We start from the raw sequence: 27,434 nt of genomic DNA, 5'->3' as shown, positions 1-27,434 counted from the left end.
CTACTTGAACTGTAGTGCATGGGAGTGTTCTAATGACATAATGTCATTTGAGCCAGCTAATCTATCTCTGAAATGACGAAACCAAAAAAAATAGACTAAAAGTCCAATCGTCAAAGATAGGGTGTTTCATCAAACAAACGGGGAATTAAGGTTATGACACGTTCGCAAAGATGAGTGACTTTTTAATATTGTAACATGACAGACATTTTGTTGCGTGATGTCCTAGCACTGTATGGCTGTATCCAGGAAATGTCACAGAGTTCGAAATTTACAGAATTGGATTATGAAAACATACAGTCAAGTCTTGTTGATCAGACACTCGTTAATCATTTTGAATAAGTCATACAGTCCGTAACATTTGTTTTGTGTTAAGCCTTTGAGGTTGCATGATTAGAAAATATATTCCGCTAACAATGTAACACAACAATATGAATATTTCATTTTTCATTTTTCATTACGTGTTTGTATCGTAATCTATCGTGTAGTTGTCTGATTTTTTATCACGAATGTTGATACTACATATACTTAATTTAATTTATACGTCATAGTTGTTAATCCGACATTATCATATGCAACCAACCATGTCGGATTAACGGGACTTGATTGTATTTATCAATATGCACAAAAGCTGGCATACTATCACTTAGAAAGCTTTATGTTTACTTACAGATCGACATTCTGTCCATATCTGGCTGACATATTTGAAAAAGTTAAATACCAATAATGATACTTCAATGCAGAACTGTCAAGATAGTGAGTATTTTCCTAATATCCCTCTACAGTAATATGTGGATTTGATGTGGGGTGTGCCTGACCTTTTATAGAAAAAAAATAAATTGTCCCTGAAAATTCTTGAATAAAATAATTATGCTATATTTTGTTGCCAAAAAAAACAACATTGTTGCAATATTTTTGAGAAAAATATATTTTGACTCATAGCTTTAATTAAAAAATATCTGGTTTTGAAGTTGTAGCTGTAAATATATCTGATCTGAATACAAATCCCAGATCTGACTGACTGTAGTCCTACTGATCCCAAACCCCTGGGGTCTATCACCAGGACAGGAAGAACGTACAGATCTGACTGACTGGTGTCCTAATGGTCCCAAACCTCCTGGGGTCTATCACCAGGACAGGAAGTACGTACAGATCTGACTGACTGGAGCCCTGCTGATCCCAAACCCCCTGGGATCTATCATCAGGACAGGAAGTACGTACAGATCTGACTGACTGGAGCCCTACTGGTCCCAAACCTCCTGGGGTCTATCACCAGGACAGGAAGTACATCAGATCTGACTGACTGGAGTCCTACTGGTCCCAAACCTCCTGAGATCTATCACCAGGACAGGAAGTATATGTACAGATCTGACTGACTGGAGTCCTACTGGTCCCAAACCCCTGGGGTCTACCACCAGGACAGGAAGTACATACAGATCTCACTCACTGGAGCCCTACTGGTCCCAAACCCCCTGGGGTCTATCACCAGGACAGGAAGTACATCAGATCTGACTTACTGGAGTCCTACTGGTCCCAAACCCCCTGGGGTCTATCACCAGGACAGGAAGTATATGTACAGATCTGACTGACTGGAGTCCTACTGATCCCAAACCCCCTGGGGTCTATCACTAGGACAGGAAGTATGTACAGATCCTACTGATCCCAAAACCCCTAGGGGTCTATCATCAGAACAAGAAGTACATACAGATCTTATAGTCTGGAGCCTTACTGATCCCTGAACCCCCTGGGGTCTATCACCAGGACAGTAGAACATATCCTGACACTCTCCATACATGTGTAGCAAGAAAAGCAGACACCTCCCAGCAACACCCTACCTGACCCTCACACAGAACCCCCCACCACACTCCACCCCACCCCACCTATTCCATCACCTGTCTGATCCTCCTTAGACTTCAGGAATTACACATAATGATGTGTGATCCAAAAGAAAGCCACTTCACGCCCACAGCTGTTCATATGATAGTTCTGGGAATACAACAAATGTAGTTCTAACTCCCTTTAATACCTAGACATCACAGACTTTAACCATATTAGTTTCACCCCAAACTACACTTTTTACCCTATTTTGTTATTATAAACATGTGTATGTGCAACATTTTCCTGAATGGTTGGAATTATGCCTGCTTGTATATTCATATATCCCGAAGAGAATTGAATCCAGGCTTTGTCTCTGATGGGAAAACATTAACCCCTGCACTTTAAATCAACATAGTCAAGGATTTGACAAAACATGGCATCATAGGTGAGGTGAGGTGAAATTGGGTTTAACGTCGCGTCCAAGATTATTGCACTTATATAGCGACGTGCATGCGAAGTGTGGCTGCTTGTACTAGTCCGGACTGATGCCGATTTATAGTGCTAGCACACTGAGATACCATGCCGCAGTTTAACATGAATACCCCACTCAGACACAGTATACTGACTCCGAGCCGACCAGTCCTTGTTTTAGCCCCTTAATGCCGAGCGCCAGACAGGGTAACAACAAGTACAATCTTTTAACGTCTTTTTGTAAGACGCGGCCCGGGATCGAACCCTGGACCTTCCGCTCTCCGGGCGGACGCTCTACCACAAGACCACGGAGGCGGTCCCATGGCATCATAAGGTCCTGTAGCTCACCATTCTTCTAAACAAAGTGTGACATGGGTTAACAACCGCAAACATGACTAACACAAGTTTGTATGCAAGAAAACATCAATACTATTTCATAATGAAAAAACATAGGAGGGTCAAAAACATTAAAAAAAGCCAAAATGTGCTTAATTTGGTAGTTTTCATACCACACATAGTTACTGCATGTTAAATTTCATGAGTTAGTGAGTTGGTTTTAACACTGCTTTGAACAGAATTCAGCTGTCAGTGTCAGGTAAAAGTGGGGGGAAAGCCTAAAGTGATACAGGTCACAGATGTTTACCACTTTGGTGGAATCCATGAGCAGATGAATGGGCTAGCCAAGATCTTTGTTCAGGTGAATCGATTTAAACCCATGACCTGTAGATCCTGGCATGGCTAAGGGACACAACTCTACACACTACTTTAGTGTAAGCATCTGAGCTATTCAATATTTTCAAAACTATGATCAAGGTATGGTGCTGACAAACCTAGAAATAAATTTGGGGCAAACCAGAATTCGGCCCCACATTCTAATAATCCAATAGAGCTTAGTGTACTACACTGTCCCTTCTGTTTCTTATATGTATTTGGTTGATTCTACTATTACGAAGGCGTGATGGGGTAACCAAGTGGTTGAAGTGTTCACACAGACTTCAAAAAGTAACACAGTGTGAGACACAGACACTTAATACAGCAATGCAATGGGAGTCACAGAACGGGAGTCACAGTGACTTCAAAAAGTCACAGAACGGGAGTCACAGTGACTTCAAAAAGTCAGTGTCACACAGTGACTTCAAAAAGCCATGCAATGGGAGTCACAGTGACTTTAAAAAGTCAGTGTCACACAGTGACTTCAAAAAGCCATGCAATGGGAGTCACAGTGACTTCAAAAAGTCAGTGTCACACAAGTAAGCCCACTTCGCAACCATAAAACATACACAGACAACTTTGTTAATTAATGTGACAGGACACCTGGTGTGTCCCAGATTCTCAGTGCACTTCTTCATAAAACTGTCACTGCTTTTTTGCCTTTTCTGCCCCAAAGAGTCAATTTCAGCATCTAATCAAGACTGATAATTCTCTAGCATTGAAGTTTCATATTTATATACACACTAAATATTAATATAAAATATAATACTATATATAGTATATAGTATGATACTATATATATGATACTAATATTACATAAATCTGTAATAAAGCAATCACTTCAAAAATATGTTTCTAAATTCTAATTTAGTTTTTATTCAATCACCAACCATATGGTTTTGGAAATAATTCTGAAAAGCATGTAATAAAAACTGAAACTGTAACACAGCCTATATATAAAAGTGAATATTATCCTGCCCTATTTTTTATCCCGGGGATGAAATTCTCCAGTGTCAGGATGATTCTCCCCAGTGAGTTTGAACCCCTACCAGTGTGTCTAATCCTATCCTATAGTATACTCTGGAGTAAAACTTCCCCAGGGATAATATCAAGGTAGGATATAATCCTTGCTTACATATACAGCATAACCCTGTACATAAGAATATAATGACAAGCAGCAAGGCATCTACATACCTATAAAACAGTGTTAGATCCAGGTGAGGCTTACCTATACAACAGGTTGAGACAATGTGTCGGTTACACACCTACTCCTAACACCTGACGTGCCCAGTGTCGTTAACTCACAGACAGCCAGCAACTAAACCTACCGCGTTGTGATATTTCTGATCACCCAACACCATGAAACTGGATGAGACCCATGAAAGTTAAATAAGCCAGTTACTATATCCGCAAGGGATACGCTGTTAAACACTGTTAAATAACCTGTCCCTGAACACCTCCAAAGTGTCTACCACCTGTCAAGCTGCTTGACATTTACTTCTGTACAAATAGTTACAAAGAAAATAAAATCTAAAGCTTCAAAGACAATCGGAAAAAATTATGACATGTAATTCATCAAAATGTCAAGATGGAGATTTGTGGAACCTAGTTGTTTGTTATGTATTCAAGTCTACAAAAAATAAAAGAGTTTAAATATGTTATTAGAAAATTGTGATCTCACATGAAAGAAAAGATACTTAAATTTTTTTAATATATCTTTTTTATGGTTGTCAATTATTATTTTTGCAAAATTACAAAAGTTCTGAATATATGTTGAAAAGAAAAGCATTTTTAACCAGACATTCTAAAATATTCTGACATCTTTAGTAGAATTCGGTTCCTTCACACTATTTCAAAGAAGACTGAGAAACAGCAATGTTTATCATGGAAAATGCATCATGAAATTGTCCTCCCATATACCTCTATTTCACTGGCTTTTGCATTGTATTGCTAGTAACCACGGTGTTTCAGATGACATTTAAAAATATCAACAGTGTAGAAACTATGATGTTTGTTTGTTTGTTGTTAAACGCCGCACTCAGCAATTTTCCAACTATGATGGTGGTCTGTAAATAATCCTAGACTGGACCAGACAATCCAGTGATTGATATCATGAGCATCGATCCATGCAATTGGGATACGATGACATGCATCAACCAAGTCAGCAAGCCTGACCACCCGATCCCGTTAGTCACCTCATAGACAAGCATCGTTGCCTTAACGACACGCATGGGTTGCTGAAGACCTATTCTAAACCATCTTCACAGGTTACATAAACTATGAAACATAGATAAATATTGTAGTCTGTGTTGAAGTATGACATGTGGATGTCTTCATCACTATGTTGCACCAAATGTCAAGGTCACAGAGGACTAAAGCATGGAATATTCCACAGAACTCTTCAGGTCATGTGCACTAAACAAAATGTCACTATCACACTGTGGCTCTCACTAAAAAAATAAAATTCCACCATGTGTTATCAAAGGGCAACCATGAGATTAGAGAGAAGTTTTAAATCATGTTGTGACAGATAATTTGACTTTCTTTAATTTCTGTTGAAGGCAAAATGATATATCATAAAATAAATATATTTTTATACAAGACTGGAGGCCTTATCCTGGTTAGCTAATCACATCAATCCCTTTAGATTGTTTGGTTAATATTATGCTTCTCACCTTAGGTACAATAAATATTTTTTATGTATTCTACTCAAAAGTAGTTAAGGAACACCCATTTTTTTCATATTACTATAGTTAATCTGGCATGGCATGGAACGATAAACTATAGTAATATGAAAGAATCGGATGGTCCTTAACTTTAATTGAGTAGTCTAAAAGGGATACATTTGTTGGGGTTTGTTGGTTTTGTGGAGAAAAAGTAAATACTCAATTGCACATTTGCATTATGGTAACTACTTTTGTCAGCAACATGGCTATGTATTTACTTCTGTGAGAGATCGCTATACATCTATCAACTTTTATCTAAATTATTTCACTGTTAGTTTCATGTTTTTGTAGTCTGATCCATTCATTTTCATGATCCATAAAAGATAGAGTGATCAGAGAAATAAAAACTATCAAATTTATCCTTATTTCTCCTGGTGGATTTTGACCGTAAACTGAACAATTAAAGCAGTATCACCTTAAGTAAGATAGCTATGAGATAAATTGCAAAGGACAATGAATAACGAAGCTTGGTTTATTTCACATTGTTCTATCATGAGATCATTTCGCGAGATTCGAATAAGCGCTTGCAACTTGACAACGTCATATATTGGTTCACATTAATTTTTAGAGGGAAGTGTCTAGTCATTTGCTCCCCATAGATGTAGCTGGGCGATGCATACAAATGCAGTGGCCTGACAATCGCATCCAAAAGAGGGAGAATATGACGATCAGTTTTAGGAGAAAAGGTACAGGTAATCAATGTGAAGATTGTGATAATATGAGAGAAATACCAAACTTAACCCTCCTGTTCGTAAAATGGACTTGTCCGACATTTCTGAGGTAAGATTCTATTCAGGGAGTCATCATTAATAAAATTTGGGTAAGTATTTTTAAAGCCTGTACATTTTATCAACATTCTTAAAGATGCTGTACATTATGTTGATATCTCACATAAGAAATAAACGACTTGTGGTCGCTGTCTTTTGTACAATAAAACACTGCAGGGAGAATAAACCACTCAGTGCTGCGCACCTCATGGTGCATTCTCCCTGAAGTGTTTTATGGTACTATAAACAATTCCCACTCGTCATTTTTTTCTTAAATATGGATGCTGGCAAAATGTCCAGGTGAGCAAATTATTAAAAAAAAATAAAAGTTAACGTCAACATGAAACAAAAACAATATTATCTCAATATTATCACAAGTGTCAAAACTTGTGGTGTCACCCTGGGCAAGTGATTGAGTTCAAATGTACCTCTGTTCACCCAGCAGGAATGGGTACACAATATGTGAGGTGGATGTAAAAACTCTCTAGGCAGCTTGGGTTGTATACTGCCCGTGGAGTTGAGAATGATAATTTGAATGCGAAAGGATCCACTGGTCGGGGAACAAATTAAACCGCATTTGAGAAGATACTAGTACCTGGATACCTGCGGTATATAAATGTATAATGTATAAAAAAAACTCAACCTGTTGTCCAGTTGTTGATTGTTCAAGTGATTTATATTCAAACTGCTATGAGGGTAGGAACGAATGCATCATCCAAGTATACCAGGACAATAGCATTTTCAACAACATATAATTTATTACATGTTTAACTTCTTAATTCTCTGTGCATGTCAAGCTATCAGTTATTTCCGTAGATGTTGGATTGTTTATTACACATATTGTGTTACTCAGGAGGGATAGGCTTCATTACAGTGTATGAAATAAAAAATAAAAATATTGCCAGACTGTTGGGGCTGGGACGAGTCCAAATTTACTACCTGGGTACCTACCCCGTGAAGATTCCGGGGTAGAATAGGTCTTCAGCAACCCATGCTTGCCGTAAAAGGTGACTATGCTTGTTGTAAAAGGCGACTAACGGGATCGGGGTCAGGCTCGCTGACTTGGTTGATGCATGCCATCGATCCCAATTTGCATGGATCGATGCTCATGATATCAATCACTGGATTGTCTGGTCCAGACTCGATTATTTTACAGACCACCGTCATATAGCTGGAATATTGCTGGGAGCGGCGTTAAACAACAAACCAAACCAAACCAAAACCTGGGTACCTGACCTCCTATTACATGACCCTACCTGGGTACACGCTGGAGGTCTCAAGATTTGGGAACAAAATGTCGGATAGGGAATTGTTTTACCCCAGCCCTGTCAAAAACTATTTAGATACATGCATCAAATGATCAGATCATGTGTACACTGAAGCCTTATCTTTATCAAACATATACAAATCAAAGGAATGTCTGCATCATCTGAAAGAATTGCAAACATTAGCGACTTGTCATGAAACCACTGAGCTATAGTGAGTTTTTGTCATTAAACAATATATCACGTGACTTACCACTGGTCCAGGTAGTCCCGTGGGTACCCAGGCCCTACCCAGTACCCACCAGACCTGAGTACCCGAGTTACCCGTCCCAGCCCTACATTAGGTATTAATAGTTTTCTGTGATATTCAATACATTTTTACTCCCATGGGCCCAATCTCCCAATCTGTTTTGTATTTTCAAACCGATGAGTAAATGTTTATGTTAATAATTCTGCTTAAAATACTGTTACAGGTCACTTCTAATTGTAGCTGTTTGTGCACTGTCCCCAGTGTGTAGCATGTCACATAAACTCACAACAACAATACACATGTCTAATTAACAATAAACGAGATGTTACACCTTTTGTATGCGATATTCATTGCTGTAGAGTTCATTGTTGTGAGGGGTGGTCGAGTAGCCTAGAAGTTAAAGCGTTCGCTCGTCACACTGAATGCCCGGGTTCGATTGCCCACATGGTTACAATGTGTAAAGCCCATTTCTGGTGTCCCCGTGCCATGATATTGATGGAATATTTCTAAAAGCAGCATAAAACCATACTCACTCACTCATGCATGTACGATGCTTGCATTGGATCAGTAAATAGAGACCTTTAAGAAATACACGCAACAAGTTGAAAACGACATATTGTGTAATTACGCAGTGTGTTGTTATAATATTGGGTTTTTGAAAATGTCATACGGATTTCTATGCAATCAGCTCAACACTATTTGGGAAATGGTGATTTTTTTTGTGCACATTCTGGAGCTCCGGTCCCCCTCCATCAACACTTCCCGATCTTACAGAACTGCATCTTACTTCCTTCATCGTTGTTATTTCCTAATTCTTGACAAACTCTAGATAAGACGACCACGTCATCAAGATACTCACCAAAATAAATGATTTATCTTACCTTGCAAAACACGCTTTAAATTCACCTTTCCAGTCTAAATATTTAAAGAATGTACAATTTGTCATATAACTTCTTCAGATACATTTCCACCTTAAATTCCACACTGAAGAACTGTTACATTCTTGTACACAGTCAAGTATTTTCAACACTTAATGACTAAGTAAGAATTTTGACTCAATCACTTGAAACAGATGCCCAATTTTGGACATCATTTCAACTTTTCGTCTCAAAAGTCAACAAAATGTTCAACCAGTTAGACAACATCAACACATTTTGCAGCACAGTCTACAACTAGGCATGAAACATCTAAGTGAGCATGGACACGAGCTAATCGTAAAAATATATAACAGTTACCTACCTGTCCATTGTGAGTGTAAGGGCATTACCTTGGTGAACAACACTGAACTCTAAACTCATCTGTCATTGTCTATTTCAGGTGACTATTTCACAAACATTGTCCATTCCTTATAGGAGAAACTGCATGGCAACATCCTTGTTAAACAATACAAAGGTAATGTCTTAGCTCGACAGCCAACATTCACATTTATTTTGTCAAAAACAACAAGGGGGCTGAAAAGGCGAGTTGACAGATATACAGACCCTGAATGACAGAAACCTCTGCCGTGTTGTAAATCGACCGGCATTCTCGTGACACACAGCGACATGCTAGCCTTGCCATTAGCATCTCTTACAGAACAGATGATCCACTCCAACTGCCCATTTCCTGTCTCGTACTTGCAGGTTAATATGTTCATGCGTCCTTAATGTGTGTGGACCAGTCACATTAACGATTAGGTGTAACTCAATACGATTGTATAATTGCAGACATTGTTATAAACTGTTTTTTTGTTATTGAGGAAAACATTTCATTAAGGCATAATAAAGTAATTTTTAGATTTCCATTCACATTTTGAAAACATTTCAGACAGGAGGCATTCTATATGTCCTACTTTAAATTTTTTCTTGGCATCAGTGTACATTCTTTCTTTGCTGATTCACATGAAGAATGAATGTAGGGTTGCTTGGTGCATTTCATCAAGTATACCAAGAAGGACATAGGCATACAAGGAAACATAGGCAAACACACAGAAGGGATTAGGCATACAGCGAAACATACACACAGAAGGAGATACACACATCGTAGGGGACACACAGAAGGAGATACACACATCGTAGGGGACACACAGAAGGAGATACACACATCGTAGGGGACACACAGAAGGAGATACACACATCGTAGGGGACACACAGAAGGAGATACACATATAGTAGGGGACACACAGAAGGAGATACACACATCGTAGGGGACACACAGAAGGAGATACACACATCGTAGGGGACACACAGAAGGAGATACACACATCGTAGGGGACACACAGAAGGAGATACACACATCGTAGGGGACACACAGAAGGAGATACACACATCGTAGGGGACACACAGAAGGAGATACACACATCGTAGGGGACACACAGAAGGAGATACACACATCGTAGGGGACACACAGAAGGAGATACACACATCGTAGGGGACACACAGAAGGAGATACACACATCGTAGGGGACACACAGAAGGGGATACACACATCGTAGGGGACACACAGAAGGGGATACACACATCGTAGGGGACACACAGAAGGAGATACACACATCGTAGGGGACACACAGGAGATACACACATCGTAGGGGACACACAGAAGGAGATACACACATAGTAGGGGACACACAGAAGGAGATACACACATCGTAGGGGACACACAGAAGGAGATACACACATCGTAGGGGACACACAGAAGGAGATACACACATCGTAGGGGACACACAGAAGGAGATACACACATCGTAGGGGACACACAGAAGGAGATACACACATCGTAGGGGACACACAGAAGGAGATACACACATCGTAGGGGACACACAGAAGGAGATACACATATAGTAGGGGACACACAGAAGGAGATACACACATCGTAGGGGACACACAGAAGGAGATACACACATCGTAGGGGACACACAGAGAAGGAGATACACACATAGTAGGGGACACACAGAAGGAGATACACACATCGTAGGGGACACACAGAGAAGGAGATACACACATAGTAGGGGACACACAGAAGGAGATACACACATCGTAGGGGACACACAGAGAAGGAGATACACACATCGTAGGGGACACACAGAGAAGGAGATACACACATCGTAGGGGACACACAGAAGGAGATACACACATCGTAGGGGACACACAGAGAAGGAGATACACCTAGCAGACACAAACAGAGAAGGGGACACAGAAGGGGACACAGAAGGAAATACACACAAGGGAACACACATGATTTTCTTCATTTGTAGGTGTTTTGGGATAACAAAATGATGTGATTTGGGTTGTGAGAGAGTTAGATTAAAGCCACTTTGAACAGTAATTCAGTCATATCACAGTGTCTCAGTTAAATGGGGGAGGAAATCCCAAAGTGATAAAGGTCACAGATGTTTACCACTTTGGTGGAATTCATGAACAGATGAATGGGCTAGCCATGATCTTTGTTCAGGTAAATCAATTTAAACCCATGAGCAGTAGATCCTGGCATGGCTAAGGGACACAACTCTTCACACTACTTTAGTGTAAGCATCTGAGCTATTTGGTATTTTCAAAACTACAAAGCGCAGGTTTGAAGATAAATCACAGCTACATTTCTGGCATATCTATTGGTGTGTATATTTTCATTTTAAACACAATAATACTTCTTTCCATGTGTCCCAAACAACAAAGTAATGGACAACATTAAGATGAGGAACTGTCAGCCATCATTAATTAATATTGTGCAGTCTTTTAATTTGCAAAAAGCAATATTGTTAACTTAACTAGAAACACTTTTAAATGCCTTTCAAAGACTTGTTACAATATTCTTGTGTGTTAGTGAGTGAGTTGGATTTAATGCCGCTTTTAACAGTATTCAGTTATATCACGGCATGTCAGCTTAATGTGGGAGGAAAGCCCGAAATCATGCAGGTCCCAGATATTTACCACTTCAACCCACAAGCAAGGGTATGGTGCTTACAAACCTAGAAACATTATCATGGGCGAACCGGGATTCGAAACCACTATTATTGGTTTCTGGCGTGCCCAAGGGACACAACTCTGCACAGCGAATCGGGGCGCATTAGACAACTGGGCCAACCTGCCCCCTACAATATTCTTGATTCAAAATATGAACACATATATACCACTGGATAAACCTTCCCTGTAAGTAATCTTATGGTCGAAACAATGCCTGCTCCAGCAATAGAGACACAAATCACCCAGTGACTTGAGAGCTCTCCACTACTGCAAGTCACATTTGGCCTTATGATGAAGGGTAGTTCAACTGACAAATATATGGCTTCAAGTTACAACTCAACCTCACTCAACTTTGAAAGTCATTTTGGGGTATGGAAAAATGGAAAGTGTCCACTTCATTCATCCTAAATGCTGGGTTTGTTTGGATATTTGATATGATTAAACAGCTGAAGACAGGGTTCACTTATGGAATTCAACTTTTTTATTCTTTCAATAGGATAATTTTTACAGGTGCTTGAAATAAGTGATAAAGAACTAGCACCTGCACAAAGCACGAAGTTCAATGTTTACACAAAAGTATAGATTAGATATGACCTAATCAGACATTTTCACAATTTAATATCTGAATATGAGACAAGCATGTTATTGGAATCAGATTGAATGTACAGTGATATATGGTTATAACGAATTCAAAGGGACCACTAAATTTAGTTTGTTTTGACCATTGTTCGTTATAAGCACATTTACAGCATATATACAGCAAATTAACAGGATTTGTTAAATCCTTCAGTTCATTATAAGCATGTTCATTTTAAATGTAGTTTAGTGTACATGTATATGTTTCAAACTTCATAAAGATGGTGTAGTGCATAGAGTGTCTGCCCGGGGAGCAGTTCGGGGGTTCGATCCCTGGTTGTGTCATACCAAAATATGTTAAAATATGGCACTTGTTGTTTCCCTGCCTGGCACTTGGCATTAGGATGTGATAGGGACTGATCAGCTCAAAGTTATCTGTGTATACTGTGCCTGTGTGGGGCATTCATGTTAAACTGCAGCATGGTTTCTCAGTGGGCTAGCGCTATACATTAGTCTGGACTAGTACAAGCAGCCACACATACACATATACACACATGTGGAAACCCAACTCAGACACAGTATAGTGACTCTGACCTGAACAGTCCTTGTTTTATCCCCTTATTGACAAGCTCCAGGCAGGGTAACAACAAGAACCATCTTTCGAGTTTCAACTTTGGAATCAACTCGTAACAATATTTTTCCTGAAGTAATAAGCAGCAAGATACAGCGCCATACAACAGACAAGTTGTCAGTGAAAATGGGGTGGTGAACACACTGTGCCATGTAGAAAGTGGTCAAATGCAACAAATGTTATATTTGGTATAACACTTCCATAGGAAAGTACATATCTCATATTTTTTTTGGCATTGTGTTTTCATAGCTTTCAGCCATGGGAGTCGTGCCAATTTACATTTATCAGAGGGGTACACAAAGTATGTGAACTAGACTACCAATTTTCAGACTTTCATTTTTGTTGAAGCCTTGGAAGCTGAGTGGGTTAGATGACTTTATGTGCTGGCAATTAGGTGCTTCACTCTGAGAATGTGGGTTTGAATCCCGGATGGGACTTAACCCCCCAAAAGTACTGGATTTTGGTTTGGTTTGGTTTGTTGTTTTACGCCGCGCTCAGCAATATTCCAGCTTTATGACGGCGGTCTGTTAAAATAATCAAGTCTGGACCAGACAATAGAGTGATTGATATTATGAGCATCGATCCACGCAATTGAGATCGATGACATGCATCAACCAAGTCAGCGAGTCTGACCACCCGATCCCGTTAGTCGCCTTTTACAACAAGCATAGTCCCCTTTAACAGCAAGCATGGGTTGCTGAAGACCAATTCTACCCCGGATCTTCATGGGTCCAAAAGTACTGGAATTGGTACTTTACAAAGAGAATGGGATTGTCCTGAGGAAATGGAACAGGTGAGAATAGAGAAGCGACTATACAGTGTAAGATGACATGTTTCTGTGCTGGCGATGTTATGCTATAACTAGGAAATATCTCTCAGTATATCATATTTTAACTGTCATGAATTATGCATGTTCCAGGGCAATAAATGTCAGATTAAGTAATTAATGTACCTCATAATTCATAATAAGAATGTTTTACAACACACATATTTGACCTGGAACTTTTCCAAAAGGATATTAGTGTACTGGGTTAAACAAGGTCACTAGTCCATTAGTCCAAGACTAGTGAAAAACTGTAAGGTCTAGCATTGTCACCCAAATATACACACTTAACATAAATCACTCCGTCTGAGGATCCCGATGGGAGGGCTTCAGTCAGTAGTCATTATTTTTTCATCTAAGTAAAAAGGGGCGGTCGGGTAGCCTAGTGGTTAAAGTGTTAGCTCGTCATGCCAAAGACCTGGGTTCGATTCCTGACATGGTTACAATGTGTGAAGCCCATTTCTGGTGTCCCCCGCCATGATATTGCAGGAATATTGCTAAAAGCAGCGTAAAACCATACTCACTCACTCACTCAGTCACTCTAAGTAAAAACATATTATGCATCATATTTAGTAAGTATATATGTTGCAAATAGGAAGCTAAAATATAACGTCATCTCTATGCAGTTATTGATCAACAGTCTGTCTGTAGGGAAACATGGACAGCTGCTTCTGATTTTGTGTCATTACTGTAATTCATGTTTTGCAAATACCAATCACTGGTTTTGTTGGATCGTTAAATGTAGTTATGAGGATTGATCAATAAATCAAACAGGAAAACTGTTGTGCATGTTAGGTATGTTTACATTGTAAGTGCGCCAATGCGCACGTGCAGTGACGTCACTTTAGGTGTGACGTCATTATGTTGTTGTAACCTGGGCAGCTGTGTGAGGCAGTGCCAGTTCCACATTAAACAGTGATTGAGCCAACTGCGATTTTGTTATGTACTGAAGATTTGATGTTCCTCCAATGTGCGGGTCGGACAAATAACATAATACATACACAACAGTGGCGACGAGGATAAAACTTTCTATACGTGAATACAGTCAGTGCTTTTCCATAATGGCAGGCGTCATTGGAGATGTTGGACAGTTCGATGAAAGTTTAGAAGATTGGATGTCATATTCTGAAAGAGTGAGTTTATATTTCGATGCTAATGACATTCCAAATGAACGAAGAGTTTCCGGGTTTCTTTCCATGATTGGTGCAAAAACTTACAATGTTCTCAAATCGTTGGTTTCTCCTGATTTGCCTCGTACACGTACTTTGGAACAATTATTCACTGTTTTACGTGATCATTTTATGCCTAGACCAAGTGTTATTGCTGAAAGATACAGATTTCACAAGAAAATGCAGACCGAAAACGAAACTGTTTCACAATATGTTGTTGTTTTGAAAGGACTGGCTAGATTTTGTGACTTCGGCGCTACACTGAATGAACGTTTAAGAGATCAACTAGTTCTTGGACTGAAAAGTGTAAATGTTCAAAGGAAATTGCTTGCAGAATTAGAATTGACACTAGAACGTGCAGTTTCAATTGCAAATTCAATGGAATTAGCTGCGAAAGATTCAGAAGAATTGTGCCGCAACGGATTACCGAAGGAACAATCACAGTCAGAGGTGTTTTCTTTCAACAACAGAAGATCTAATGCAAGGTATGAACGTTATTGCTATAGATGTGGAAAGCCTTCGCATTTAGCTGATACTTGTAATTTCAAAGATACAGTTTGCTCATTCTGTCAAAAGAAAGGCCATATTCAGGAGGTATGCAAAGCGAAGAAATGGAGTCAAAGGTCAGGTCAAAGTTCAACATCCGGGTTTCGTCAAACAGGAAGTGCTAGCTCCAGCAATGTAAACAGAAACGGTAGGCGTCAAACTTTTCGTGTAAATGCTATCAATGAAGAACTTTGTTCAACCCATGAATATGAAGATGACATTCTAGATGATTTAGGTGACTGTCTAAATCATTTGCTCGCTATTCACGGTGCTGCAGATGTCATATGGGTGACAGTGAATGTAAATGGACGTGATCTTAAGATGGAGTTAGATACTGGCTCAAGAAGTTCTATCATTACTGAAGGCGTTTACAGACAGAACTTTTCAGAATGCAGCTTACAAGAATCGCCAATCCCAATGAAAACATACACAGGTGAGCTTGTCACAAATCTTGGTATCATACATGTTGACGTTCGTGACGGTGAAAGAGTCAACCAGTTACCACTACATGTCGTGCAGGGAAAAGGTCCTCCGTTACTGGGAAGGGCGTGGTTACCATACGTAAATATTGACTGGAAATCATTAGGAAATAATGTCAACACGTGTCACAAAATGTCAAATGAAGATCAACTCAGTGAAATGTTTGTGAAATACTGTGATGTATTTTCTGATGGACTGGGTACAATTAATGGAATCAAAGCCCATTTAGAAGTGAAAGATGGCATGTCTCCTAAATACATGAAAGCTAGGCCTGTTCCTTATGCACTTCATGATAGAGTGAGTGAAGAAATTTCAAGAATGGAGAAAAATGGCGTGATTATCAAAGTAGAACATTCTGAGTGGGCTACACCAATAGTTCCAGTGGTCAAACCTGACAAATCTGTCAGAATTTGTGGCGATTTCAAATCTACTGTAAACCCAGCTTTAAATGTGAACCAGTATCCACAAAACAAGATTGAAGACATGTTCGCTCAACTTGCCGGAGGTCAGAAATTCTCAAAGATTGATCTTGCTCATGCTTATCAACAAATGGAGGTGGATGAAGACTCACAGAAACTACTCACCATCAATACTCCAAAAGGACTCTACAGGTACACAAGACTTGCTTTCGGCATTGCTTCAGCTCCTGCAATTTTTCAAGCTACAATGGACCAAATTCTTCAAGGTTTGCAGAAAGTATTATGTCATCAAGATGATATTCTAGTGACCGGTTCAAATGATGAAGAACACTTACAGAACTTAGATGCAGTTTTGTCAAGATTACAACAATTTGGCTTGAGAGTAAAACAAAGTAAGTGTAAATTCTTTGTAGACTCAGTCAAGTATCTCGGTCATGTTATTGACAAAGAAGGACTTCATACTTCAGAAGATAAGGTGAAAGCTATCATCAGTGCTCCAAGACCTGAAAATGTGACACAACTACGTTCCTTTCTTGGTGGAGTCAACTACTATGGCAGATTCATCCAGAACCTTTCTACAATCGTTCACCCGTTAAACGAACTGTTGCAGAAAGACAAGAAATGGCTATGGTCAATTGAATGTGAGAAATCTTTCAAAATGTCTAAAGCAAAAATTGCAAGTTCCGATGTGTTGTGTCATTATGATCCATTGTTGCCAATAACATTGGCATGTGATGCATCCTCCTATGGCGTGGGTGCTGTGTTGTCTCATGTGATGAGTGATGGTACTGAACGACCGATTGCATTTGCTTCAAGAACACTGAACAAGGCTGAAAAGGGATATTCACAAATTGACAGAGAAGCCCTAGCGATTATATTTGGTGTGAAAAGATTTCATCAGTATGTGTATGGTAGGCATTTCACTCTCGTGACAGATCATCGACCTCTCACTGCCCTGTTTGGTGAGGGACGGTCAGTACCATCATTAGTTGCTGCTCGTCTACAGAGATGGGCATTGATTCTCAGTGCATATGATTACAAAATTCTGTACAAATCTTCCTCTGCCAATGCAAATGCTGATGTGTTGTCTCGTTTACCTCTACCTGATACTACGAAATGTGTGAGTGATGATGTAGAATTGTTCTATGCAAGTCAGTTTGAACATCTGCCTATTACAGCAGGTGATGTGAGAAATGAGACAAGGCGAGATCCTGTTCTTTCACAAGTGTACATGGCAGTGATGAATGGTTGGGATAAAGATCACAGTGAGAACAAAATAATGAAACCATTTCACTCAAGAAGATATGAGCTTTCAATTCAATTAGGATGCATTGTATGGGGAATGAGAGTAGTGATTCCTTCTAAACTCAGAAACGGTGTTCTAAATGAGTTACATGGTGGTCATTTTGGAATGGTGAAAATGAAATCAGTTGCTAGAAGTTATGTGTGGTGGCCTGGAGTAGATGCTGATATTGAAAGTACTGCAAGAATGTGTATTACATGCCAGAATGTTCAAAATGATCCAACAAAAGCTCCTGTTCATCATTGGTCATGGCCATCAAAACCATGGTGTCGCATTCATTTGGACTTTGCTGGTCCTTTCATGGGTCACATGTACCTGATTGTTGTAGATTCTCATTCCAAATGGTTAGAGGTGATTGTTATGAATTCAACTACTGCTGATGCGACAGTGAAAGTGATGAGAGGTTTGTTCGCGAAATATGGATTACCACTGCAAGTTGTTACAGATAATGGTCCACAATTTGTGTCAAATGAGTTTGAAACATTCTTGAGAAGTAATGGTGTAAAACACATTTTATCTGCTCCATATCATCCTGCTACTAACGGACTGGCTGAGAGAGCTGTTCAATCCTTCAAACAAGCTATGAAATCAACTAGAGGGGATGATGCAACATTACAGAAGAAGATTGATAGGTTTCTGCTAGCCTATCGTTCTAGTCCCCATTGCACAACTCAAGAAACTCCAGCAAAACTTTTTCTTGGAAGAGAACTAAGATGTAGACTTGACTTAATCAAGCCTAATCATGCTGATGTTGTTGCTACAAAACAGTCTTCTTCATTGTGTCAACCTGGCGACACAAGACAGCTAAATGACAATGATAAGGTGTGGGTGCGTGAGTACAACAAAGAAGACAAATGGACGGCTGGCAAGGTGATGACAAAATGTGGTGAAAGACATTATGATGTTGACATTGGCAATAGAACTGTCAAGCGTCATATTGATCAATTGAGGTGTAGAGATGCAACTAGTAACCATGGTAACGAGAACATGATTGTTCAAAGTGACTGTAGTGCAGGGACTGTAGAAAGTATCAGGGTCAACAAAGGCGACCCTATAGGAATACCTAGTGCATCACAGCAATGTGATGAACGCCAGTGTGAAGACAGTGAGGTGACAATTGCAAATGTACCGGCAAAACAAACCGTGAGACGTTCAGAAAGAGTGAGAAAACCTCCCGATAGACTAACCCTGTGAGAACACAATGTAGAATAAAGTATTCAGCAATGTGTAGCAGATATTATATATATATATATATATATGAGTTTATCATTTATGGTTGAAAGTTGTAACATTGTTAAATTATAACTTTAGAAAATAGCTCATAGTACTGTGTTCTGAATATTGTAAATGTATTGGTTAGAGAAGTAGAAAGTAATTTCTTTTAAGGGGGAGAAATGTTGTGCATGTTAGGTATGTTTACATTGTAAGTGCGCCAATGCGCACGTGCAGTGACGTCACTTTAGGTGTGACGTCATTATGTTGTTGTAACCTGGGCAGCTGTGTGAGGCAGTGCCAGTTCCACATTAAACAGTGATTGAGCCAACTGCGATTTTGTTATGTACTGAAGATTTGATGTTCCTCCAATGTGCGGGTCGGACAAATAACATAATACATTAAAATGATCTATTTTTCAACACAATCCCCTTCCACATTGATACACTAATTCTGTCAACGATGGAAGGATTTTATCCCAGTTTCATATCAGTTATCTTGGCTGTCCAAAACATTCTCTACAGCTGCTATAATGTCATCATTATTCCAGTCAATTTGGGTCCTGGCTAGAGTTTTCTTCCTGTTTAGGAACAGATGGAAGTCTTACAGATCCTGGGCCCTGTTCCTCAAAGCGATCTTAGCACTAAGGTGATCGTAAGATCGTAAGTCCCATACTATACCATAGGCTTACGATCATCGTAGCGCTAAGATCCCTTTGAGTAACGGGGCCCAGATCAGTAGAATAAGGTTAGTGTTAAAGGGGTTCAAAGCCACACTCTTGGATTGTAGCCGCAGCACTGACTGATTGGAGCACTGGCACATGTATCCTGACGGAAGAACAGACCTTTTCCCAGGTTCCCACAGTTTCCACATGGAGGCTATAACCTTTCCAGTTGACGGGACGATCTTTGTATTCTTTGGTGGTGATGATAGCAAAAGCTTTGACTGTTTTGATTGTTGTTTGGATTCAGGCTGGAAGTGAGGACTCCAGGTGTCATTCATAGACACAAACCTTTCTAGATCAGCTTCAAACAGAGCTAGATTATCATAAGAACTGTTGTGCCTGGTCTGTTTTCACTGTGTATCATCTCTATTTGATAGTGATTCATAAAAACATGTTCATGATATAGTCGGAATCGTACAACTGACTTGTTTTTGGCAGAGATTTCTTATGAATAAGGGAAAGGGTTTTGTTGCTTTTATTTTATCAGGTGTCAGAAGCAACATGACCAAACAAGCTGATACTTTCTTCATTGCCAAAGTTCCTGTGATAATGGAATGTATTCTTTCCTGGAAAATACCCACTGAAATAGCAATATGATGCTCAGTCAATCGCCGGGCGACTATCACCATATCCTGGATCATTCTCTGGACTGGCCTTCAAGAATAGGGGTCACATTCAACGCGCAATCCTCAAGTTCATTTTCCAAAGGTTGTCACTAGGGCTGGGACGAGTCCAAATTTACTACCCGGGTACCTGACCCCCTATTACCCGGCCCTACCCGGATTACCGCTATAGGTCTCAAGAGTTGGGTACAAAATGTCCGAATGGGAACTTTTTACTGCAGCACTGGCAAAAACTATTTAGATACACGTATAAAACGATCTGGTCATGTATACACTTCAGTTGATAGACGCTTTATCCTTACTCGAACATATAAAAGTCACAACGAATGCTTGCATAGTGAGAAAGAAATGTGAACATTAGCTATACTTGTAGTGTAACCATTGAGTTTTAAACATTAAACAGTATGTCACCTGACTAACCATTGAGCTTGGTAGTCAAGTGGGTACCCGGTCCTACTCAGGACCAACCCGACCCGAGTACCCGAGTTACCCGTCCCATCCCTAGTTGTCCCGACATTTGCTCAATTGACTCATGTTGTTGTGGATATACATCTATGACATCACGTAATGTCCACAGCAAAAGATTTCACTATTACGCGATTACTTCTATGTGCAGCTCAAAACATATTAATCAACCTTTAACATTTTACATAAATCTTTTACGACAAACATTTGACTCACAAGTTGTTTTACAATTAACCCATTAGGACCCTCTTGTCTGAAGCGAACTGTAGACAAGATGGATACACTGACGAACTACTACTTACACTTCAACTACTAAACTAATGAATGTTCATATCACATTTGAACAGAATAAGTCCCAATACCCTGGGATAACCAAGGGAACTAAATATACTTCTCAAAAGTAGTTAAAGAACACCCAATTCTTTCATATTAGGCTAAAAAAAATAATAGTCTTGGTTCTCAGGCACCACCCGCATCATCATAAAGTCTACCACACGTTTTGTTTTTATTTCCATTTTCCAAAAAATATAAAAGTCCCAATACTTAAACACAATGAACAACAAAAAATTGAAAATGGAAACAAAAACAAAACGTGAAATGAACTTTATGATGATGTTGGCAGTGCCTGAGAACCAAGACTATTATTTTTGTTAGTCTTACTATAGTTAATCTGTAATGTCGTTGCGGGGCACGGGTGGCCCAGTCGTCTAAGGCTCCGCGATTCGCTGTGCAGAGTTGCATCCCTTGGGCATGCCAGAAACCTATGATTGTGGGTTCGAATCCCGGTTCGCCCCGATTATGTTTCTAGGTTTGTCAGCACCATACCCGTGCTCGTGGGTTTCACCAAAGTGGTAAAACGTCTAAGACCTGCATCACTTCGGGCTTTCCTCCCACATTAAGCTGACATGCCGCAATATAACTGGAATACTGTTAAAAACGGCGTTAAACCCAACTCACTCACACTCACTGTAATGTCGTGACAAATTAACTTACTAACATGAAAGAATTGGGAGCTCTTTAACATTTTCTGAATAGTATATATACATTTTCTCACTTCAGTCTTTTCAGATTAGATGTGTCTCAGTTTGGAAGATATTAAAGAAAAAGAAACTTGAAGCTCTGCATTGCCATTTAGTTTCAAATAAAAAAATGTCACAGTATTTCTTATCAAGTATTTTACTTAACTCACCCATGGTTCCATTTCTAAGTACAATGAGAGATGGACATCTAATGATGACTCATTAACAGTTTAAGGTAGGGCTGGGACAGGTAACTCGGGTACTCAGGTCGGGTGGGTACTGAGTAGGACCCGGGTACCCACACGACTACCCAGACCCGTGGTTAGTCATGTGATGTATTGTTTAATTACAATAACAATAAAAAATTATGATTACACAAGTGAAAGTCGCTAATGTTCGCATTTCTTTCTGACTACGCGCACATTCATTTATATGTTTGAGTAAAGACAAAGCTTCAGTCAACTTCAGTGTATACATGGTCAAATCGTTTTGTACGCTCAGATCTAAATACTTTTTCAGTAAAACAATTCCCAAATGAACATTTTGTACCCCACTTGAGACCTACAGTGGATACCCGGGTAGGGTCAGGTAATAGGGGGTCGGGTATCCGGGTACTAAATTTGGACTCGCCCCAGCCCTAGTTTAAGGCACCATCACTATGGTTTTTGTGAGCCAGGCAGGAATAAAACTGTAATTCTTTTTTAAAACCACAGCAGATTCAATGACCTAATTAATGTAAATTGGATTTGACATGCTGAAGAACTTTTTTGTTCTTGAACTGATAATTTGTTCAAGATTATTTTTCACGTATTTCTGAAACATATGTTACGACAGTGTCCCACCTATATACGTGTGTGTGAAATTTGAAAGAAGGGAGACAACTCACCACTCTGAAGGGTCCACTGAAGGTGGCGAAGAAGATGATGCCAGATCCTGCCATGACGAGAGGGGGTAGGAAGCTGAGCAGCCAGCCAAGAGCCTGCCCCCACACAGGCAAGTTCTCTGTCCCCTGGGGCCCCCTCACCGTCTCCTCAGACAGAACAGACAGGCCAAGGGCTATCTGCAAGTTAGAATAAAAATAAAAGGTTCACTGAAAGATGAGGATCAAACATAAGAAAAAATAACATTCACAAAACATATTCTCAGTTCACACGGGGCGGTCGGGTAGTCTAGTGGTTAAAGCATTCGCTCATCACGCCGAAGACCTGGGTTCCATTCCCGACATGGGTACAATGTGTGAAGCCCATTTCTGGTGTCCCAGCCTGTGATATTGCTGGAAAATTGCTAAAAGCGGCGTAAAACCATACTCACCCACTCACTCACTCACTCACTCAGTTCACACAATCTGGATCAGATGAACATCTACTTCATATTGTTTGAAAGGATTCATGCCGTTGGGATATGAAGCGACATACCATATTTCCTCTAAAAAGCACCAAGTCTCTATGTGATAGACACTGGCCTCGAATAAGTGCAGGGTACAAAGCAGCATACAAAACAATAAGAGCCGTGTATCCAATAATCACAGAGTATTCTAGACTTAAATTACTTCTCCTGGGTATAAATAATATCTGTGTATGTCAAATGATTAGTGACTGGTACTGTACCTTATGTTGAAGTTGAAACATTAAGAGCTTGGTCTCTATCTACCACCACGCTTCCATTACCAACTGGGTTTGAAGCTTGTTCAGGGAATAAGCCCCTAGTGCTTATTAGAGGAACTACCGGGTATGTTAACTCAGCCTGGTCACAGAGACTGGTCAGTGGTCATTAAGCCACACATTGCTACCCTACTGACAGTCACTTGCCATGGTTTGTTTTGTTTTAATCATAGGTATAATGGCTGATAATGTCTCCTTTTTCAATAAGTGTAGACATGTTGCATACCATGGGCGGATACAGAGGGAGGGGGGTTGCGGGGTTGCGCCCCCCCCCCCCTTTTTCATTTCATAAAATATCTTTATTTCTGTATAAATTACCACCAAAGACAATAAATAGATCTTAAGCTGTATCCGCCCATGCATACCTACTCTTGTGTCAATGTAATAATCATTTATGTGAATAATTTCCAACAATTCCATACACAATTTAAAATAAAAGTCAAGTTAACATGTAAACCATCCAACTTTGGAAACAAACTACAACCTGGTTCTCGCAAGCCCCTGACATTACCACTCTACATCATACAACTCAAACTATGAGAATTTTAGGAAATATTTTTGGTGAATATTTTATGTCTGCTTCAGTTAGTTTGTCAGCAGTGGAATAACTTCAAGGGAGCAAACCAATGTTTACTTGCCGGCAGACAAAATAATTAAGTTAAATGATGATAACATTCCAAAGTAGAGACAACATATGGATAACAACTTTATTTACTGTAAAGGCAACATTTCGGTATAGATCTATACCGAAACGTCGCCTTGCTTGACAATGGTATAAGGATCTACCACGCAAGCTCCGACATTCATACAGTTTGGCCCTCACTCTATGAAGGTTCATACTCCAATGAACTCACACAGGGAAGTCAATTCTTAAATGTTGTTTTCGCAATTGAAATACAAGGCCATGGGATCTGTAACAGTGTTCCAAACATAAACAAGAGGCCCATAGGGCCTGTATCATTCACATGATTATTTACACATTAAAACAAAATATCCATTTGTATTGTACATGTATATAATACTGCAAATATTTTGTAATTTTGACTCTGTCAGCATTTAAAAGGGGTGGATAGCAAATATAACAGCATGAATGTGTACTTCTATAGATACAAATGTTGCATACAGATCTGAACCGTTTCCAAGTTATGATCCAGGATCTAAGTTTCCAGAGGCAAGGCTGGACCCAAGGATGAATCCTATTGGCATAAATGTGATATTCTCTTCTTAAGAAACAAATGTATACAATGTATCTGTTTATTATAGGGCGGGGATAATATCAGTTTGAATGTTATGGTCATGGTTATAACTCCTTTGGAAGTGCCAGACAGATGAACAAAAGAGCCAGTCCTGGAAGCATATGTATATTTGTCTTTTTATACTAAGCAATTACATGTATACATGTATATGGTAATAGAATGGGGATCTCAATTGTTTCCAAGTTTTCACCCAAGAACTTAATCCCTAGGGGTGTGGCAGACCCGAGGCTCAATTCTAATATCATGATTGTGTTTGTCTCTTCATGCCCAGCAATTGTATGTACGGTTATGGGGTGGGGATCTCAACTGTTTCAAAGTTATGACCCAGGGGTTAAGTCTCCAGGGGTAGAGCAAGACCCCCGGGCCTTTCTGGTAGCATATGTCCATTCCTCTCATTATTCTAAGCAATTGTGCATGTGGTTAGACAGTGGGGATCTTAACTGTCAAAGTTATAAACTCTTTTTGGCCCTGCCCCTCAGCCCCTGGGGGGGTCAGCTACTCCATTTGTACAAATTTTGAATCCTCACCACCGGAGAATGTTTCAAACCAAATATGTTTGATATCTATACTTAGTTCCAGAGAAGAAGTCGTTTATAGCAATATAGCCAAATTACGCCTATTTGGCCCCGCCCCTCAGCCCCCTGGGGGGTCAGCTCCACCATTTGTACAATTTTGAATCCTCACCACCGGAGAATGCTTCCAACCAACTATGGTTGATGGATGGACGGACGCCACGGTATGGCATAAGCTCACCTTGGTCCTTCAAACCCGGTGAGCTAAAGAGTAACTGGTAATATACCAAAGACCAACAGTTTTAAATTATAAACTATAAACATTCAAAGCAGCAAATAAAATATTTTAGAATAAATATCCAAATATATTTTTGCTGTGACATAAATTCTTTTGAGTTTTTTAGAGACATATCTACTGCGTTTTGAAATTTGATATAGTGATTTGTAGATTATACACATCTTATTTTCATTTGGAAATGGCCATTGTTATATGTTATATGCATCAAGGCGATCAATAGATCAATGTTTTCAAACATAAGGATCTGTGTGAAAAGGCGTGTTAGTTTTGAGGTATCAAATGGAATTAGATACCTGATTCTTACAATCAGAATGAAGCCTTTTCTAGCGTCATGAAGAATATTTTATATAGTTTTATCCTTATCTTTGAAGCAGACTCACCATAAGGAATATGGGCATGCCAAGCTTCCACATCCACCTCATACACGGGCTCTCGGCACTGCCGGTCATGTCCGATATACGAGTTGCAAACCTCCGAACTCCATACAGCCACATGGTCACAACTGTCTCCAACAGACATATGCACGGGATGGCCACTTTGTACACATATTTATCCAGGAGCTGAACTACGTACAAGCCCGCCTTAAAAAGAGAAAAAGTCTTATAAAGGACCAGTCATTTATTAAATGGGTTGGTGGTTCAGAGACTGTTGATTCACTAATGTACTGAAAATAATAATGGTATTCGACGTAATAAGCGCCCAGGGCGCTCTCAAAATTAGAAATAAGGGGCTCTTAATAATTAGAATATTATTCTGGTGAAAAAAACCATAGTTCAAAGATAAATTTCGTGGTTTATGCCGACAGCCTGAAATTTAAGAATTTAATTGCCCATAAAATTAGGGTCATATAACACACCTGTGTATTATACCGAATAAATAAGTCTTGTGTACATTGATCAATCGGAAGTGATGCTAATTGGGCTTGTTCACTAGCGCATATATCAGCAAATATCGCCGTGGGCGCTTATCAGAGCGGGGAGCTTATTACGTCGAATACGGTACCCTCCCCTAATGCTTGTCATATTTTTAATGCCACACCATCTTGTACGCTTTATTCATGACCCATGTGTATTTATGTCATGGTTGTAACTTCACCAAGACAAGCATCAGACAAATTATTATCTTTTTTTAACCATTTGTTTACAACCACTGACCTATCAGTAAAAAACACAGGCCACAAAAAATACCAGCAAGTAAGGGACTTTGTATTATGTTACAGTCAGCAGTATAACAGGTATATCACCCTAGCCTGTAACAGTTTGAATCTGGGACATGCAAACCAGTGGTTGATACCACGAGCATGATCCATCAAGGCATATGACAAACAATCAGCTAGGTCTCCTCATCAGTCAGATTGTATGACTTTTTGGTGAGGTGAGGTAAAATGGGCTTTAACATTGCGTTCAAGATTACTGCACTTATATAGCGATGTGCATGTGTAAGCAAGGATTATATCCTACCTAAATATCCCCGGGGAGGTTTTACTCCAGAGTATAGCATAGGATACGATTAAACACACTGGTATGGGTTCAAATTCACTAGGGAGAATCATCCTGACACTAGAGAATTTTATCCCCGGGATAGAAAACAGAGTAGGATAATATTCACTCTTACACATGTACAGGTATGTGTGTGTGTGTGTGGCTGCTTGTACTAGTCCAGACTAATGCAAGTCTTATAGTGCTACCCCACTGAGATACCATACCTCAGTCTTAAATGGTTACCCCACTCATAAACAGTATATGAGACTCTGAGACGACCAGTCCTTGTTCTG

The 27,434-nt window shown here is 39.6% G+C and overlaps 2 protein-coding genes across 2 annotated transcripts in view; one reads left to right on the top strand and one right to left on the bottom strand.

Moving 5' to 3' along the window:
• The window catches only part of LOC139449933 (uncharacterized), a 238,979-nt gene that overhangs the window by 71,307 nt on the left and 140,238 nt on the right, over positions 1-27,434 (bottom strand). Inside the window, exons 11-12 of the mRNA XM_071231546.1 lie at positions 26,041-26,241; positions 22,820-22,993 (exon numbers count right to left, since the gene is read on the bottom strand). Coding sequence (XP_071087647.1) covers positions 22,820-22,993; positions 26,041-26,241 — 375 coding nt within the window. The remainder of the gene's footprint in view (positions 1-22,819; positions 22,994-26,040; positions 26,242-27,434) is intronic.
• The window catches only part of LOC139449932 (neuronal membrane glycoprotein M6-a-like), a 242,031-nt gene that overhangs the window by 205,291 nt on the left and 9,306 nt on the right, over positions 1-27,434 (top strand). The window lies entirely within an intron of this gene.

The sequence above is a fragment of the Haliotis cracherodii genome, unplaced genomic scaffold, assembly GCF_022045235.1.
Source record: "Haliotis cracherodii isolate W230 unplaced genomic scaffold, xgHalCrac1.p SCAF_8, whole genome shotgun sequence".
In the NCBI taxonomy this organism is placed as follows: domain Eukaryota; kingdom Metazoa; phylum Mollusca; class Gastropoda; order Lepetellida; family Haliotidae; genus Haliotis; species Haliotis cracherodii.
Note: the sequence above shows the minus strand (reverse complement) of the source record. Positions and strands in the feature narration are given on the sequence as shown.